Source organism: Simochromis diagramma, unplaced genomic scaffold (assembly GCF_900408965.1).
Source record: "Simochromis diagramma unplaced genomic scaffold, fSimDia1.1 OVJJ01000618.1, whole genome shotgun sequence".
Lineage (NCBI taxonomy): Eukaryota > Metazoa > Chordata > Actinopteri > Cichliformes > Cichlidae > Simochromis > Simochromis diagramma.
Window position 1 is genome coordinate 6,526,168 of NW_024387423.1, and position 16,846 is coordinate 6,543,013.

At 40.2% G+C, this 16,846-nt stretch overlaps 1 protein-coding gene across 9 annotated transcripts in view; it reads right to left on the minus strand.

The window, feature by feature from the left end:
• Nucleotides 1-16,846, minus strand: part of LOC120722328 (CUB and sushi domain-containing protein 3-like) — a 249,206-nt gene that overhangs the window by 45,382 nt on the left and 186,978 nt on the right. For 6 of the 9 annotated variants that reach the window (XR_005693406.1, XR_005693405.1, XM_040013298.1 and 3 more), the window contains 9 exons: nucleotides 14,238-14,426; nucleotides 13,963-14,121; nucleotides 12,534-12,722; nucleotides 10,347-10,529; nucleotides 9,328-9,522; nucleotides 8,321-8,494; nucleotides 5,952-6,125; nucleotides 4,749-4,922; nucleotides 2,289-2,474 (listed from right to left, as the gene is read on the minus strand). Coding sequence is in view for 7 of the 9 variants with exons in the window: in XM_040013298.1 (XP_039869232.1) it covers nucleotides 2,289-2,474; nucleotides 4,749-4,922; nucleotides 5,952-6,125; nucleotides 8,321-8,494; nucleotides 9,328-9,522; nucleotides 10,347-10,529; nucleotides 12,534-12,722; nucleotides 13,963-14,121; nucleotides 14,238-14,426 (1,623 nt within the window). In the remaining 2 variants the exon portion in view is untranslated. The remainder of the gene's footprint in view (nucleotides 1-2,288; nucleotides 2,475-4,748; nucleotides 4,923-5,951; nucleotides 6,126-8,320; nucleotides 8,495-9,327; nucleotides 9,523-10,346; nucleotides 10,530-12,533; nucleotides 12,723-13,962; nucleotides 14,122-14,237; nucleotides 14,427-16,846) is intronic. The other 3 variants (XM_040013302.1, XM_040013299.1, XM_040013297.1) reach the window with 1 other exon arrangement.

A 16,846-nucleotide genomic window follows, 5' to 3' on the forward strand; every position in this document is an offset into this window, starting at 1 on the left:
TGAGTTTTTAAGCAACTGGCTAAATTGAAGCACACAGAAAGCTTTTTTACACCTTGGGATTTATCCTGTTGGTGTCATGATCCTGGGTCCTTTTGACCCAGCGTTTTGTGTTTTCTGTTCTTCCTCTGTTTAGTGTTTACTCTGTTCTGCCCGTGTGTTCCTGTATCTAGTCCGCGTTTCTTATTTTGTGTCCTTTCATGCGTAGTTCCTGTTTTATTGTGAAGGTCTGCGTCTTATGTGAGTGTTTTCAGTTTGCCTCCCTAGTCTCGTCACGTTAATCACTCCCAGCTGTGTTCCCCACCTGTGTGTAATCTCCCTGTGTTCACTGAGTGTATTTAAGTTGTGTCTCCTGTCATAGTTGTTGCTGGTTCGTCTGTGTTGTTTCTCCTCTGTCTCCCTGCATCTCTCCATGTGTATTTCCCCGGACCTCCCTGCAGCTTCGTTTCTGGTTTGTTTTGTTAGTTTTACCCAGTTTAGGTTCCAGTTTCATGTTCCCAGTGCCTTGTTTGTTTTTCCCTTCGTTAATAAATACTCACCTGCACCAGAGCTGCTGCGTCCTGGTCCTAAATATTCCACATGGCTTGCCCCGGCAAACCGTGACAGTTGGTTCTACCATAAATATTAATAAATGCCAGTATGCTTATTCCAAAGACTACAAGAAATTCTTTCCTCTTTCTCTCATTTTCATAGAGGTGTACTTTTGTTTCATCAGTTCACAAAACGTTTTCCACCAGCTCTTCCAGTTTCTACTCTAAATTTTTGCCAACTACAACCTGGTATTCTGTTTTTCAGACTTACTAGAGCTTTGAATTTCAATCCTCTGAGGCTCTTCTCATGCAGGACAAATGGTTTTCTGGTTATTCAAAAGAATTGTACTCCTTGGTCTAATAGGTTCTTTGCCATTTTATAGTATTCTTGTGACTACTCACTTTTCTGGATGTACCTATAACTGGCTGATCCATTTTCAGGATTATTGGCTGGCTATTATTAGCTTCTCTACTTTCTTTACTTGAATGACCACCTTTTCCCCCTTATACTAAAAAATACATCCACCTCAACAGAATGGTAGTTAAACTCTGAGACATACAGCACCCAAGAAAAATTACTGACCACTTATCTACTTATTTTTGAATTGTTGCAATCAGCGCACTACGCCTCTGTGGCTATCTCTTTCAAACACTTCTTTCAATATTGAAGCACTGAAATTACAGGTGAGACTTGACACTTTATTATATCATCTATTATTTTATTTCAGATTTAATGTGCCTAATGAGGCACAAACCCAACGGAATAAAAATGCCCGGTGCAGTGTAACAGAGCGGACACACTTCATATAAAATTCTCACTCTATGGATTTCAAGCCTAAAACCTAAAACCTGCTTTATCACTTTCCCTGCTACTTTATTCTTCTTCTGACCTTTATGCTTGTTTGTAGGAGCTATCATTTAATCAGCTTAGTCTCATAATGCAAAGTAAGATTCTGCAGTTTTGCAAAGCTAATTGCGTAACAAAGAGTCACTGATGCCTGGAGCAGTGAATAAACATTTGAGAGAGACACTCCTGTGTATCTCTTTAATTACTATTCTGTTTGATAAAATAAATGCTGCGCGTCATCTCTCTACCATGAAATGAAGTGCTTTTTGAGCCTGTGTGGAAAATGTGAAGGTTTACTTTAGATAATTTCGCTAGAAATAGGTCATTACTGCTGGCAGCCTCATGCAGAAACAGAGTGCATGATGAACCAGGTGTTTGAGAGCCACATTACAACTTGGGATAACCCCTACAGTATATAGATGGTAGTTGCTGCAATTTAAGTGCTTGGTTTTGAGGGAACATTAACTATTGCCTGAACAACTGGCCCTGTGACAGCTTCTCAATTTCTCAGTTAGGCACAGTGTGCCATAACTATAAGCCACTAGGGCATCCCACATTACACAGATGCTCACATTCACACTGTTTAGCAACTTAAACTATCAAAACTCTAAGAAGCAAGAGGGAACACAGATAAAATTGGGCACACTTAGCTGAAAAAACTCATCTTTTCTCTATATGTTTTTAGTTGGGGCACTTGGAAGTTTCACATTAAATACAGAAGTTTCTCTTGGCTGTGGCCTTATTCACAAGGGGTCACCACAGTGGGTAACTCCGTGTATTTGATTTGGTAGGTTTTTACACCATATGGCCTTCCTCACGCAACCCCAAAGGAATTAGTGCGAAATACAGAAAAAGATCCTTAATTATAATTTCAATAATTAAATGACTTTATACTTTAAAACATGCCACTTTACCAATGCATTCCGGTAATGGTTTGTCCCACTGTCCCACTGGCTGGCAGGTGAGCACCGAGGAGCCGAAGAGGTAATATCCAGGGTTGCAATCGTAGAAGACGACGCTCCCGAATGTGAAGTTACCGTGCTCAATCTTACTTTCCCGGATCGAGTTGGCAGGAATACCTGGATCCGTGCAGTTAACCACTGCAAGAAAAAAAAAAAAAAAAAAACGAGAAATGTAGTCATGCCCTGCTTCTTTCCTCAAGCAGATTGTTCATAATGGAAGAACGCAGACAGCCGAATATTGATAGCAGTCCAATTAATTTTTATTGCTTCAAGGATATTTCAGCCAAGATAATTTCAGCCAAATCACCGCTGGAGCTGCATAGCTGAATAAATACTTGTTGAACTAAATGTTGAAAAAAGGGCATTTTGCCCTTTCCAAATACTCCTGTTGCCCCGAGTGAAATCGTATTACGCCTGTTTATGGATTCAATTTATAATCTTTATCCTTTTCATCATAAGTGTGCTGTAATCATGTAGTAATGGCTCCTGGCAAACTTTTCATACACATCCTTTAATGATCCTTTTTCAAAGATCATGTAAATAATCTTTGGATGCACATCTTTTGAAGACTGTAATATTTACATAAGCCAAAGTTAATATTCATTTCTTGGCAACATCTCCATCTTGAATATGTATGATCTCTGTACATGTGGTTGCTATGGCACTGAGATGTGTATAGTCATGCCAACGCACTGCAGGAGATGAATTATAACATGCAGTCATTCTTAATTAAACTATAATACCACACTTTATACAGCTAATTCACAGTGACGGTTTTGTCATAGATGAATGTGTAATGTGTTTCCTGGTTCTTTTGCCTGTATTGGATCTACTGTGGTCACGAATGCTGTGAGTGTGAAACGTATTTCATAAACATCTATTTTACTTTAACATGTCACTGAGTGTTACATCAACACATTCTTATTTTGCAGCAGTTTAACTCTTCCCGGGTCTCATCACTCGGGATGCTTCTGGAAGACGTGAAGTCTTTTTGTCTTTTGGTTGGAGCTTGGTTTCCGTAATCGCTGCCTCTCAGTATGCTCACATGCGAGTTAATAATAGAACTGTTGATGTGACCTAATCACTGGCTTTTTCTGTTTGTTCTGCAAACATGAAGACAAGAGAGCACAGACTATATTTGGCATTGTCAATAATAATTTCACCTAACGCTTGAAAAAAAAAACAAAAAAAAACACACTGTCACAAATCCACAAGCATCTATTTTGGAAGCAGTTACAGTTACAGTCCCTAAAACCACACTGCTGACAAGACGGTTCACTCGACTGAATGTAGACGAGGGTGAAATTAAGTTCAAAGCAACATCAAGGTTAATCAATAATGCAAATGCGACAAAGCTGGCATAATGTGAGAAAATTTTAGTGGGAACAAACAAGCGGATTTTGACAAAGGGAGTCATGACAATTTAATATCATCTCACTCTATCTTTCACCAGTTCCATCTCTGCAGTGCCATTTGGAGTAATGAAAACTGTGGCTCTTCATATCTAATTGCCAACAAAAAGCATGCCAAGAGGAGAGGTATTTTTAAATGGGCAAAGTCTGGCAAATCTAGTTTTGGTCCACTAGGTAGGAGACCAATTAAAATAACAGTGGATACTACTTAGATGCATTTCTCTAATTTGATGAATTCATGATGTGTTTTCTATCTTATTTTCTGTGAATTTTTAAACTAGTTTACACCATTTAGTACCTATTTACACCGAAACAAAGATTCTTCTTGGAAGCAGAACACATTGATAATGAGCCTAACACAGGCGAACTACAATTGGTCACAACTTAAAAAAACAAACAAACAAAAAAAAAAACAACCATCACCTGACACACCCAATAAGATCTCTCCCACTGATTGCAGTCTGAGCTTTCTTGCCTTCAAAATAATCTCTCCCTGCAGCACGGGGAGAAACTAGCTGTAAAACCGTAGAAACAATTTCCCAATTATAGTCCTCTTTCCATACATTCTGCTGTAAGCTCATTATTGCTGTTTCTCTTCTTTTTTTTGCTCTGAGGCTTAGGCTCCAGATGTTGCCGCCTAATGCTCTGCCCAGAGAGCGGAGCAGGTAGGATCTGCTCTCATTCAGATCAATAGATGTCTGAGCTCCTCCTCTACCCATTCTGCTTGTTTCCCCATTGCCTGTGCTGCTGCAAGCTGGCTGCTGATTGCTGAATGATCATGATACATCTGCTGGCTGCCGAATTCTTGTGGTTTTCCCTGCTTCAGACCTGAATAATCACAAAGCTCCTGCAGAAGCTAGTGTGACCAGGCTGTATTCCATTTCAGCTTACTGGCAGCTGCCTGTTCAAATGATAAACCTTCTAGCCTGTGTTCTATGAAAAAATTAAGAAATTTTCTTTTGCATGTATATGCTGCAGGTGTTCTGTGGCTGGACCTTACCCCTGCAAGTTGGCGGCTGGTGGCTCCACTGACGGTTGGCCTGGCACTGAGCTGTGGAGGGTCCTTCCAAGGTGTAACCTTTGTTGCAGGAGAAGTGCACCACATCATTGTAGTTGAAGCCATCGCCTGTGGTGCGGCCATAGATAGGGCTACCAGGGTGGCCGCATGTGACAGCTTGAGTTGAAGCACATCACCCAGGTAACATGACAACAGCAGGCGTGAAAGAGGAAAATGACAAATAAAAGGCAGCAAAGAAGGGTTACAAAGAAAATGGAAAGGAGAGAAGGTGAGACAAATACAAAGTGGGTGGGAAAACAGAGAGAATAAGGTAGAGAGAGAAAATTCAATAAGAATGATCGAGGTCATGTACAGTGACACCTATCACAGAAGAGTCATTATCATACAATGAACCTCGGAGGGCAACGGGGGAATTAGAAGTCAAGACATGATCTCCACTGTGAAAGGGCAAACAGCACATTTTAGAGCATCAATAGGCGAATCAGAGATTGAAACAAATTACAAAGTTATGTATCGACTAAGGACTGATTTCAGTATTTGCCAAACAAGAAGTGGAGTAAGACACTCTCAGCTTTGGAACAGCATTATTACTTTAAAGAAATATGTTATATCTTAAAGGATGCTACAGCAAATCTTTATTTATTGATCTGTGTTCAACAGTACAATTAAATCATTGTGTTTTTGGCTAAACATGTCATGCAAATATATATATTTGCTATTCCTTATAAAATAATCAAATTAAATCCTTATTATTTAAAAAAAGGAGAAAAACCAAATGGACTTAGAATAAAATATTCATTTAATTGCATTGCATTATTTTCCCCTGTGCAGGAACGCCTTCTTCTGTCATATTTCTAAACAACATGGGTCAGCAGAGGAGCCGATGAGACGTTTCACCATAGACAGTAGGATAGCTTGTAAGGAGCCGCCTGCACATCCGCCAAGGTTTTATTCATTTGACTGTATTGTGCTCAAATTTTCATGCAAACAATGCCTGCCATGCCTGCGACAAGCAATCAACACCGAGGCAGGAGGCTGTGTTGTCAGACACTCACGTGAATTAAACGCAAAGAAACCTGTCCATCTGAATTCAGATTTACACCCCCAAATAAATATATATATATATATATATTTTTAATTGCAATCAAACCTTGCTCTCTTTACAGATTGTGTTAGAGTACTTACAGATACACACTGGCAGATGTCCAGACCAGCTGTGGTCTTGCTGACAGATTCGTACTGAGGAGCCAATGAGCCTAAATCCAGGGTTGCACTGGTAAACCACCGTGTCTCTGTAACCATAGTTTTCTCCAATCACCTGTCCATTCACAATCTGCTCTGGAACGCCACAATGACCGGCTGTAGGGTGGTGGAAAAAAGAATACAATAAATATGTTTATTAAATATTTACACATCTTTTTCAGACAGATCAATCGATTCTTCAGCATCAGTCAGAGAGATTTATAAAACTCTGATAATAAGGAGGCTCAGTTTTTGCTTTTCCTCAATCATTCATGTGGTGCTTCAGTGCTCGAGTTCAACTTTCTATCATTTGTATGTATTGGAGAATGAAAAGCCTCAAGTGGCTCCCGCTGAACTGACAAATGATAGCTGCAGGGTGGAAACACGATTTTAATTGTGTTACCATGTTTGAATAACTTTAACAACACTATCATAAAACGACACGACTAAATTGGTCTTTTTAAAGATCTTGGAATTATACTGTGGTCCAACAAAACCAGTTAGAGTATTAGCTAAACATATTGGAATTTGGAAAGCATTTTTCAGCTCATTATCTCTGAGTTTCCATTTCTAAATTTGTATAATCAGCTGCACTTGTAGTGATAACTTTGCCGTCCTCATCGACAGTAGACAGAGAAACGCATGTGAAACTTAAAATCTGCGCAATATGCTCATGCACATAATCGTATTACTTTCAGCTACAATAAATCCCTTTCAGAGAGCAGGAATCTTGCTGAGATTTGCATTGCCACTTAAAACCTGGGATATTGCCCCTGACTGTGAGTCTGATTTCCCTAATTCACTCCTGCACCCAGAAGCTCAGCCGAGCATTTTATTATCACACTCTATTTGAGAGCAGCCAGATTCTGTGAAGATCGTGCTGAAGTAGGCAACTATCCCGAAAGGTCCCTGGCTATGTTAACCCTGTCAGTCATATCGCTAAACAAGCTAAAGGTGCCCTCCTTCTAATGAACTGAACCAATCTTGAGCTGAGCTGGGACTGCTCTGCAACTCTGCCGCTAACCGACTAATATAATACATCTGTGAGGCAAATATTCACATTCTGCTGTTGGGCAGGACTGAATGTACAGAGCTGTGATGAGCCATGCTAAGCTAAGCAGTAGCATGCTGTCCCTGTTTACTGTATACAAATTCTACTAGTGCAGCTTAGCAAGTGTTTTACATTTTGACAGAAGCTGTGGCTCTTCAGCTGCTCTCACGTTTCAAGTTTCACAAGGACAGGATTTACTTTATACTCTACAGAAACCTGCTCCAAGCACTTTTAACAAAGGTATTTGATAAAAGTGCTTGCACATATGCCTTAGAGACCATCTTCTAATGGGATCACACCATAACAAATCCATCAATACAGTGCTGTGCAAAAGTCCTGAGCCAAACCTAATATCTTTATATTTTGCTTTTGAAGACTCAAGAGTTTCTTGTAATGTTTGAAGTGGTCTTGAGCAAGTAGTTTTCCAGGTTTTCTGAAGGTCTTTTAAAGTTTTACTTTGGACACATTTTCAGCCCAGTCCTTGGACCTGACCATTTTCAGAGGGATGGGTTTTTTTTCTTCTTAATCCATTTAACACTGACCTGTGACTTATCCAAAAAAAGCATAAAGAATAAAGGTGATCATACCAAATATTCACTTTTAAGCTCACTAGAATTGTACAATCTCTGTTTTTGCCCCATGTATGTTTTACATATTTAATTAAATCACTACACCCATTTTCAATTTCATTGCAAAATGTAAAGAAACTCAAGACTTCTCAAGACAACACTGTACACTGACATTTATCCCTTGAGTATCTATCGATCATTCGGATCATACTTTAACTGTTGAACTCAACTACAGTTATTTATTTGTTGCACCTTGCACTGTTACTCTGTTCTGGTATCAGCGTCTTCACAGACTAACACGCAGACTCACAAAGTTAATATATTTTTCCAGATACACCATCGTTGGTAGTAAAAAGCAAATTTGACCTCATAATCTCTACAAGGTCTGAAACAGTCTGATGTGTTCCAGTGGCATCACTGAGTCGCAGCATGATGACAAACATGGTATCATCAATGATATCGTCTTAATGCTTTACATTTATTTGCCAAACACACTTGGCAACAGAGGCAATTATAGCCACCCTCTGCTTCCCCATCTGGTTCTATTCTGGACATGTTTGCCCAATCAAAAAAAAAAAAAGAAAAGAAGAAAAAACCCAGCTCATACTCTGCCAAAGCAGAGTGCCAGCAGTTTTTGACCTAGGTCAAGGATGTGCTTAAAAAGTTAAAGACAACATGTAAACCTGGCTTACCCATGCACTGAGTCTCCATTCCACTCCAAAGGCCAGACAGGAGACACTCTCTAACTGTAGATCCAGTTAAAACATAGCCAGGGTTACAGCTGAAAATGGCTGATGCTCCAAAGGTAGTTTGGGTCCCAATTTTCTTCCCATTAGGAGGAGTGGGAAGATCGCCACAGGAAATGACTGCAAAGAGATGAAGAGTAAGGAGGAAAAGAAAAGGAAGAGCAAAAAGATGAAGGAGGCACCGGGAGAATGAGCAAGAGAGAACAAGAGAAAGAATAAAGAGATAGAAGTTGGCTTACATCTTCAGAGTCAATGGGAGAGCACAGTCATTTACGCCCATCTTGCCAATCTTAATGCGTTAAAAGAGTGACCTGTACCATTTCATGGGGAGGATAATGATGGTTTGCCTTTGTCCCACCATCTTTCATCATGTTGGCTAGCATCACCTTTTCACATTACACTACCTATTCAGCTTTTAGCTTCTCTAAAAGTAGTTCCCATGGCAGCGATGAAAAGCTTTTATTTCCGATTCTCGTAATAAACAATATCTAACCTAAGCTGAGACAGCAATAAGTGAAGAGCACAAAAGTGAGTCTTTGAGCTGGTGATTAACTGAGCTGTGAATAAGGTATTCAGTCTTCAAGTCTCGTAACCCACATTCTATGAATCTAGTGTACCCAAGGCAAGGCGGGACATGGATTTTTCAATTTGGCTCGATGACAATGTTAAAATGCTTTCTATTCCATTTATTCAATGAATCGACAGACGTGCTCAGCGAGTTTGTGAAGTGGCATTTCGTGCTACGTGTCTGTCCGATGAATGTCTTTTTTACAAGATAATGCGAGAATGAACCACAGGAAAGCGGAGTTCATTTCTGGGAATATTATTCTTTTGGCTCAGTTCTACGTTCATCCCGTTTTTTTGGCTTTGTCATTTTTTCCTTTCCCCACTTATTAATTTGTGAGATGCACAAGCGCTGCATATTTTGTGTTGCTGCAACCAAAGTCACTCACTTCTACACCGAGGCCTCTCGTTCCTCCAGCTCCACACTCCGTTTGCGAGGCACTGGATGTGGGCGGGGCCCACACGATAGTATCCAGGGTTGCAGGTGAAGATTATTTTCGTCCCATACTCATAGTGCGAGCCATTGACAATCCTCCATTTCCCGTGATCGAGGGAAAACGGGCTAAGACTGGGGCACGGCATCACTGAAAAAAAAATAAAATAAAAATTATTTTATGGGCAGTTACTACGGGAGTTTTGGATTATTCCAATGGATTGACTTTTGTATAATTTTTTTATCCCTTATGCACACACCGCAAAGCAGCAGCATAAACTAATCCATGTGTTGCAGTTATACAAATGTTCTTCCACAACAAAGCTATTTATGAATTGGCACTTTCTAAAACCAAATGAGTTTCAAAACAAACTCTGTTTCCCTTTTCACTGTGAGACACACATACAGCAGGGAATAAACAGTGGTCTCAACAGAAAACAATGCTGTCAATCACTCCTTGCACTGACTTTCAAACTTGGAGGAGTTGCACTGGCATGTGAAAAGACTTACCCAGCGCCAGCTGCAGAGATCCTTTCAAGCATTATTCCCCCTTTCGTCCATGCATCTTATCATGACCCAACAAGTTGGGATTTTTGTAAGGAAACTGCAACTTGCATGTTTTTATGACTGCAGTCCTTATTACATTAACTCCTTCCATTGCCGTCCAATTTTGGAGAAACCTGTTTTGATATTTTACCTGCTGTCCAGACGATCTCAAACTCCAACTTGTACTGCCTCCAATTAAAGAACAAAAAAAACCAAACTGTGTCTCATAGCTTTATCTTCTTTTGGCTCTCATATATTTGGCCGCCTTTGAGTGGAGGCAACAGACAATATGACAATTTTTAAATGTTTTTATGAACAGAAAAAAAAAAATCCTGCAAGGTTTTTTTGCAACCTCATTTCTCCAAATCACTATTTTCTCCTCTGCGCTCCCCTCCCCTTCCATCTTTCCAAGGCTTCCTCTCTACTCACCAAAGCATCGGGGTATCTTGTTGTGATTGCTCCAGGTGCCGTCTGGCTGGCAGACTGTGGTCGTCAGCTCTTTGGAGAGCCGGTAACCGCCGTTACAGAAGTAGGTCGCCCGTGTGCCGACGGAGTAATCAGCAGTGAGCACACCTCCGTTCGCTGGCGCATTGGGCACACCGCATGACACAGCTGCAGGCAGCAAGAGGACAATGGTCGACCCACATGTTTATGCACAGTACAAGAGACATACTAGATAGATGCCTGGTGAACACAGGTATGGTAGGCATTCATATATAATCACTATTTTTCAATTTTGCAAAGAAAAATATATATGTTTGTGCTCCCACCAGTGCAACCTCTTTGTGGTGCACTAACTGTGTGGAATTTTAATTTATTGTTACATTTTTATTAGCTTTTTGAAGGGTGACAGCCTTAATATGTAGGAGTCCAAAAGAAAGAATTTAACATTTAGTACTCAGAAGGTTCCACACCTACCCAGTGTACATTAGAATTGTAATGTAAGAACCCTTGTGGTACACTGACACTTAAATTATTTGATTGCTGTGCATATTATAGACCTCTTAATGCACAAGACTGTCCTTTCACTTGGCAGAAATCAAAGAAATTAGGACTGACCACTTGTGGAAAATTGCATTCGGCTGTCTCAGAGTGAAAGTATTCACACTGCAGGGAGGTTATGAAAATTGAAGTCCCACATAAATATTACACTGTTCTTATAAGAAGCTATTCAAGAAAGAAGTCATCTGAATGACCAAACAGCTATTCAATTATGCCAAATTATACAAAAGTACTTAATAATTAAAACCTCTTATTTTCACTGTGACTCAGTGGGGAATCTAAAAACACACTAATGATGTATAACAAAGTCATTAAAATGACAAGTGCAACCAAAAAAGTGACTGGTTCCAACACAAACTGTTCCTGACATGCAGGCGTACAAAGCACTCGAATGTGCCGAAAAGCTTCTGCACAGCATTGTGTCCTTGGAAGTAAGTGCAATGTTAAACTTGCACAGAGCTCAGACCAAACAAAACACTTGAACAAAGAGACTTTAAGGTGCTCATCATTGGGTCGGACACACTGAACTGAGCCAGGAAACCTAACATCTGAAGGGCCGCACTAAACAGAAACGGTTATGCAAAGACACATATCTAACCACAGAGCTGCGATGATAATTGCATACTGTGAAGCATCAAAGGTAGGAATCTGCCAACGTGGCATGGAGCCATTACAATGCCCGTCAACACCGTGTGAGACTATCAATTGACATTCATCTGAGTACTGCTTAGTTGTAACTTGGCGGATACTAATCAAAACAACTAAAAAGTTTTCCACACTGCAGATGAAAAATGTTGGTGTTTGAAGTGCGATCATCAAAGCTTAGGTGGTTAAAGGGCCTGGTAATTATTTTGAGCCTTTGCTCTTTCTATGAGCAAAACTGATGGATTAATACACCGTGGATTCTCCGAGGTATCCTGCTTCAGACAGAATGAAAGCTTGAACATGCTGTAATGTGATCTTGGCCACTGCATAAAATAACAGATGGACAACATCTGTATGAATGTATCAGTTCATCTGCAGCCAAATTTGAGTTTGTGCTTTGGAAAAGCGGTGTGCAATTAACAAACTGATGGAATCAATCACACGTGTGAAGTGTTTTTAAATCATTTAAAGTACATGACATACATATTTTCATTTCACTGCATCTTGATGAAATGCAATTGAGCACACCATCTGTTGATATTAATGCTGCCTGAGCATGTGTATATGTGTGTGTCTGTGCTAGCGCATGCAATCATGTGCACGTAAATGCACATATTCCACGTATGCACGCTGAAGAACCCAATTAGTTGAGTAAGGCAGAACAGCAGAGGACATTGCATCCTAATGGCAAGTTAGCCAAAGTAATTTGAAGAAGTGGAAATTGACAGAAGAAGGGAGGATTGATTTCTTTTTCCTTTCCACCTGACAGGACTCTGGGCTCTCAATCAGGCTGGTTTCAGTTCAGCTGCTAACAACACAGGAAGAAGGCTTGGGCTCAGACACTTAGGTGCTTTAAGCGCCTGCCTGTCTGGCTGTTGAGACTAAGGGTACAGAGGCAGTGACCAGAAGAATGGGTAGAGAGGCAGGCTAAAGGAGGAAATAAAAGCATGCCAGAGCCAATGAGCTCACCTTGACATGCAGGAACTGGCGCATCCCAGGCGTAGTAGCCATAGGTGGTCTTCTTGCACACAGCTGTGCCCTTTCCAATGAGCTTGTACCCCCTGTCGCAGGCCCAGCGCACCACGCTGTTTAGATGACCCCCGGTCTGGCTCACTACAAAGCCATGTTGTGGAGAGTCTGGAGTACTGCAGTACATGGCTATGATAGAGGAGAAAGCAGGGGAGGGGAAGTGGGGGGAAAAAGAGCAAAGGCAAATAGAAGAGAGAGCCAAGAAAGAAGGCGAGGATGAAGTCGAAGAAAGAAAAGAGAGAGAAGGGTAAATAAAGAAGAGGAAAGGATGAGAGGCATTAGCAAAACACCTCTAGAGAAAAACTGATGAACATTTTTCGTTACAGCGAGGCTCCATTTTCAATGCAGAACAATAATGAGGGGGGAACCGCCCGAGGAGTGTCACGTCTATTTAGAACTTGGGCTATGCACCACGCAGCAAAGGAAGCCCTCACCTATCACATTATTACCATCCCATTTTGGCTTATGGGCATGCACATATTCAATTTGCTTTTAACACATGCAGCGTTGGTGCATTCTGCATTTGTTCCCATCGCCTTCCTTCCTCCGATCTTACAGTCCATTGAACACAAAAAGGTAAATTCGATTTCTCGAATATGACCATCTCATGGCCCATGTGACACAAAAAGCTGAGGGAGGGAGGGCTGCGTGCTTCAAAAAACGCTGTCAACCATTCCCTCAAATCAACATGACTTGGCGATAGCAGGGATTTAAGACGAAAGGACACATGCTGGAGTTTGAGTCAGTTCCCATTAAAGTCAATCAAGTCAAGGAGGAGCTTTCTTTACAAAATTCATCACACCAACTTGCTTTCACAGGAACACTCTCATGCATTAAAGTTAATGGACAGACACCATGAAAAATGAATGTCTTTTGTGCTTTTTTTGTGTTGTTATTGATGCATTTCAAATGAAAGAAAAGATCGCTATGCTGCTCTTGCTTAGCAGCACTTGCTTTATTAAAGAGCCAATTAAGAATTCAAGCCTTTTGTAATTTTAGACGTGCAAAGCTGCACGCAGCCCTTTAGTGACTGGTTTCCAGCCTCGTGCTTTTTTTCCCCGTGAGCGCCTATTGCGAGCTATTAGCTGTGGAAATTGTTTTTGTAAACTGACTGCATATTAAAAAAATAAATAAATCAATAGAAAACACAGCACACAGTGATAAAAATCCTTGGGCCATATTGTATTCACGGCCATTTCAAGTAGCTACAGCTGAGGTTCATACACATCTGTCTCTGTTTAGTGTTATTACATTTTCAACTGTCCAAATTGTAGACCCATGGCTCTTATCACTCGTCTGCAGGTCAACATAAAATAAAACCAAATAGCATAGTAAAAAAATAGAGAATGATTATAAACTGGATACATACTTTGATACTCACCCACATATCTGATGTGGAAGCCGCGGCGGTTGGTGCCATGGTCGGAGGACCAGCGCAGGAGGAGCTGGTGGCCTGTGGTGTTCAGGCTGAAGGGTGTTTCAATATCACCACTGAGTGATGAGAGGCTCTGACTGTAGATGTTGGGACCTAAAGGCAATGACAAACAGCATGTGTGCTAGTGGCTGATGTTCTATTAGCCGATTGCCTGTTTATAATTTCAGTAATTTATTAAAAAACAAAAGAACACAAAGTTTTTTACCCACCATCAAAAATTTCCAAGATGTCAAACTCTTTTTCTGTCTGGAAGAGTTCAAAGTGCAAAGTGATGTTATAGCCCTTCTCCACGTTGATCAGCCAGGAGCACATCTGAAGATTGGGGTAGTTATCAGGATAGCCCGGGCTTAAGATTACTCCTGTTGAGTCAAAACGGACCTCGTGGGCCGGGCATTGGACTGGTGGGAACAGAAACAAAATAAAGGTGAGATTGTTGGAGGAAAAAGAATTGGCAGAGAAAATGAGAAGAAGCAACAGAGGGTGGAAGGAAGATGAAAAGTAGAGGCAGAAAACGAGAGGCAGAGGAAAAAATTTGAGATGCAGTAAGACATGGATGAAGGGAAGATAGAGATGCTTCACTGTGACAGTAGAAATGATATTGTAAAAATAAGTAGTCCTGAAACAATTACATTTGAGCCAGAGTGATATTGCACCTTAGGGGTGAGCTTGTGAGTCTGCCGTTGTCACCAGGCTCCCCTGATATCAATCCATCAAATAATACTCAGCAGGTGAGACAGCTAACTTTGTATGGAAAAATGGTGTGTGTGTGTGTGTGTGTGTGTGTGTGTGTGTAGGATTCCGTGTGTATCAGGTCAGAACGTTCCCTTCATTTCCTGTAGGCTGGCATGTCTGAAATAATGACAGTCCTGTTTCTCTCTTTTCCTTTTCTCTGAGTAACAGAAGTTTCTCTTCTGGGCCACTAGTGAAGAAACATGATGCATACAAAAGGTTAATGCAAACGACTGTTCCAGATGAAAAGGTCATTGGAAAGCATCGGACATACATCAGAAGCAGAGAATTGTAACACAAAGCAGTATGAATATTCCCGCTGGTGACTCATTGTTAAAGTTTCAACTGGCTGAACTGCAATAGCCTTCGGCTCAAAGATAACAGGCACATATGATCCCAAAAAGAGCTTAAGCCAGTTATTTTCAACGAAACAATACATTTCTTTAAAAAAAAAGAGCTCTCTGTGGGCACAAAGTTCAAGAAGAATTTCTCCTTAAATCATCTGAACAACAAATATATTAAATGTGTAAATATTTGTACACAGCTAAATCAATATTCATAAATACACTGATGGTATTCATTAGGGTGGCATCAAATCTCAGCACAATCTATTTCGAAAATAAATTAACATAAAAAATTATTGTGAACTAGCAATCTTTCTTCACTACTATTCTTTGGCTGTTTATAAGACACAGAATCTATATGGTTCTATACTTTTGTTATTTCCTGTTGTGTTTTGGAATATTCCTTCATTTTAATGCATCCTACTTAGCTTAGCGTGGTATATTTATGTGCGCTCTAATAGGCAAAGACAAAGAGCAATGTGTAAATGAATTATTTTAAAAATGTACAACAAGTAGATTGGAATGACATAAAAGCATGCGTTTTGTTTTACAGGGCACAAAAGCAGAACTACAAAACCACGGCTCCCACAAGCACTTATTTTTCTCCTCACACCCAGAATGCTAATGCGACCTAAGGGCACATTACACAGTAGTGGGTGGTGAGTCAGGACAAAGGTCAATCAGTCATATTTGGTCTGTTTTCTATTTACAGTTCATTACAAACAGCTATTTAAAAACCTCTGAAGAATGCACACTTCAAAAAGAAATAACACTGCATACATTTCTATACAGTTAAGTCTGTAGCGCTCCATTTTAACATAAGAGTTATGACTCTCGCTGGAAATATGGAGTTCAATGGGGTCTTTAGTTGATGCAGTTACATCAATTCATGGAACTGTTTGCCAGCAGCAGCCTCTGCTTTACTGATACCAGCGGTATACTTGTTACAGAGCCTTCACAGTTCCAGGAAAATCATAAAAAACTATTGTTATAAGCAATTTGCTAATTTCAATTCTACAACTTCTTCCTACTAACTACTCTGGAGTTACTAGCCCGAAAACTGTTCATACACTGCACAAATTCCCATTTGCCTCTGGCATTTCCACATGTTGGAGCGCTTTAAGATGCAGACAAAACAGACTCACCTGATAAGATCTAATGCACAGTAAATAGAACAATATAGCTGGTAAGTGCTTGTTATTGAAATAATTGAGCCTCCAATCCTTCTTTATTAAACTAAAGTTGTTGCCAAGCAACAAACACGTCCATCCACTGAGCACAGTTGCGGTTTAAACTGCTTTGCCTGAAACTTGCAGGTAGGGATTAAAATCTGAGTCACGAGAGGCTTCAAAACATTTTAGAAACCACATACTTTTACAGATGCCTTTTATGAAATAGGTTTATAAAATGCATTCATGGTGATTTGGCTGCAGTACAAATGTCGAGCACTGTATCCTACTGTGAGTGATTATAGAGACACTGGCTGAAAAATATATATGTACACTTCAAAATGATCATGAAAAAAAATACACTAAATACCCAGTAAACAAAACACAGTGACATATGTTTTCTAATTTAAGAGGCATGTAGCCCTAATTTAACCTCCACCTTACCTGGAGTCAGCATTAAGTAGCATGCAGGCTAACATCATTTGTTTAAGCTTAGCCAACAGCAGCTATTATATCTTCCACAGATGTTTTACCTTGTGGAAAACTACAACATTGCTGATTTCACTCAGAAAGTTG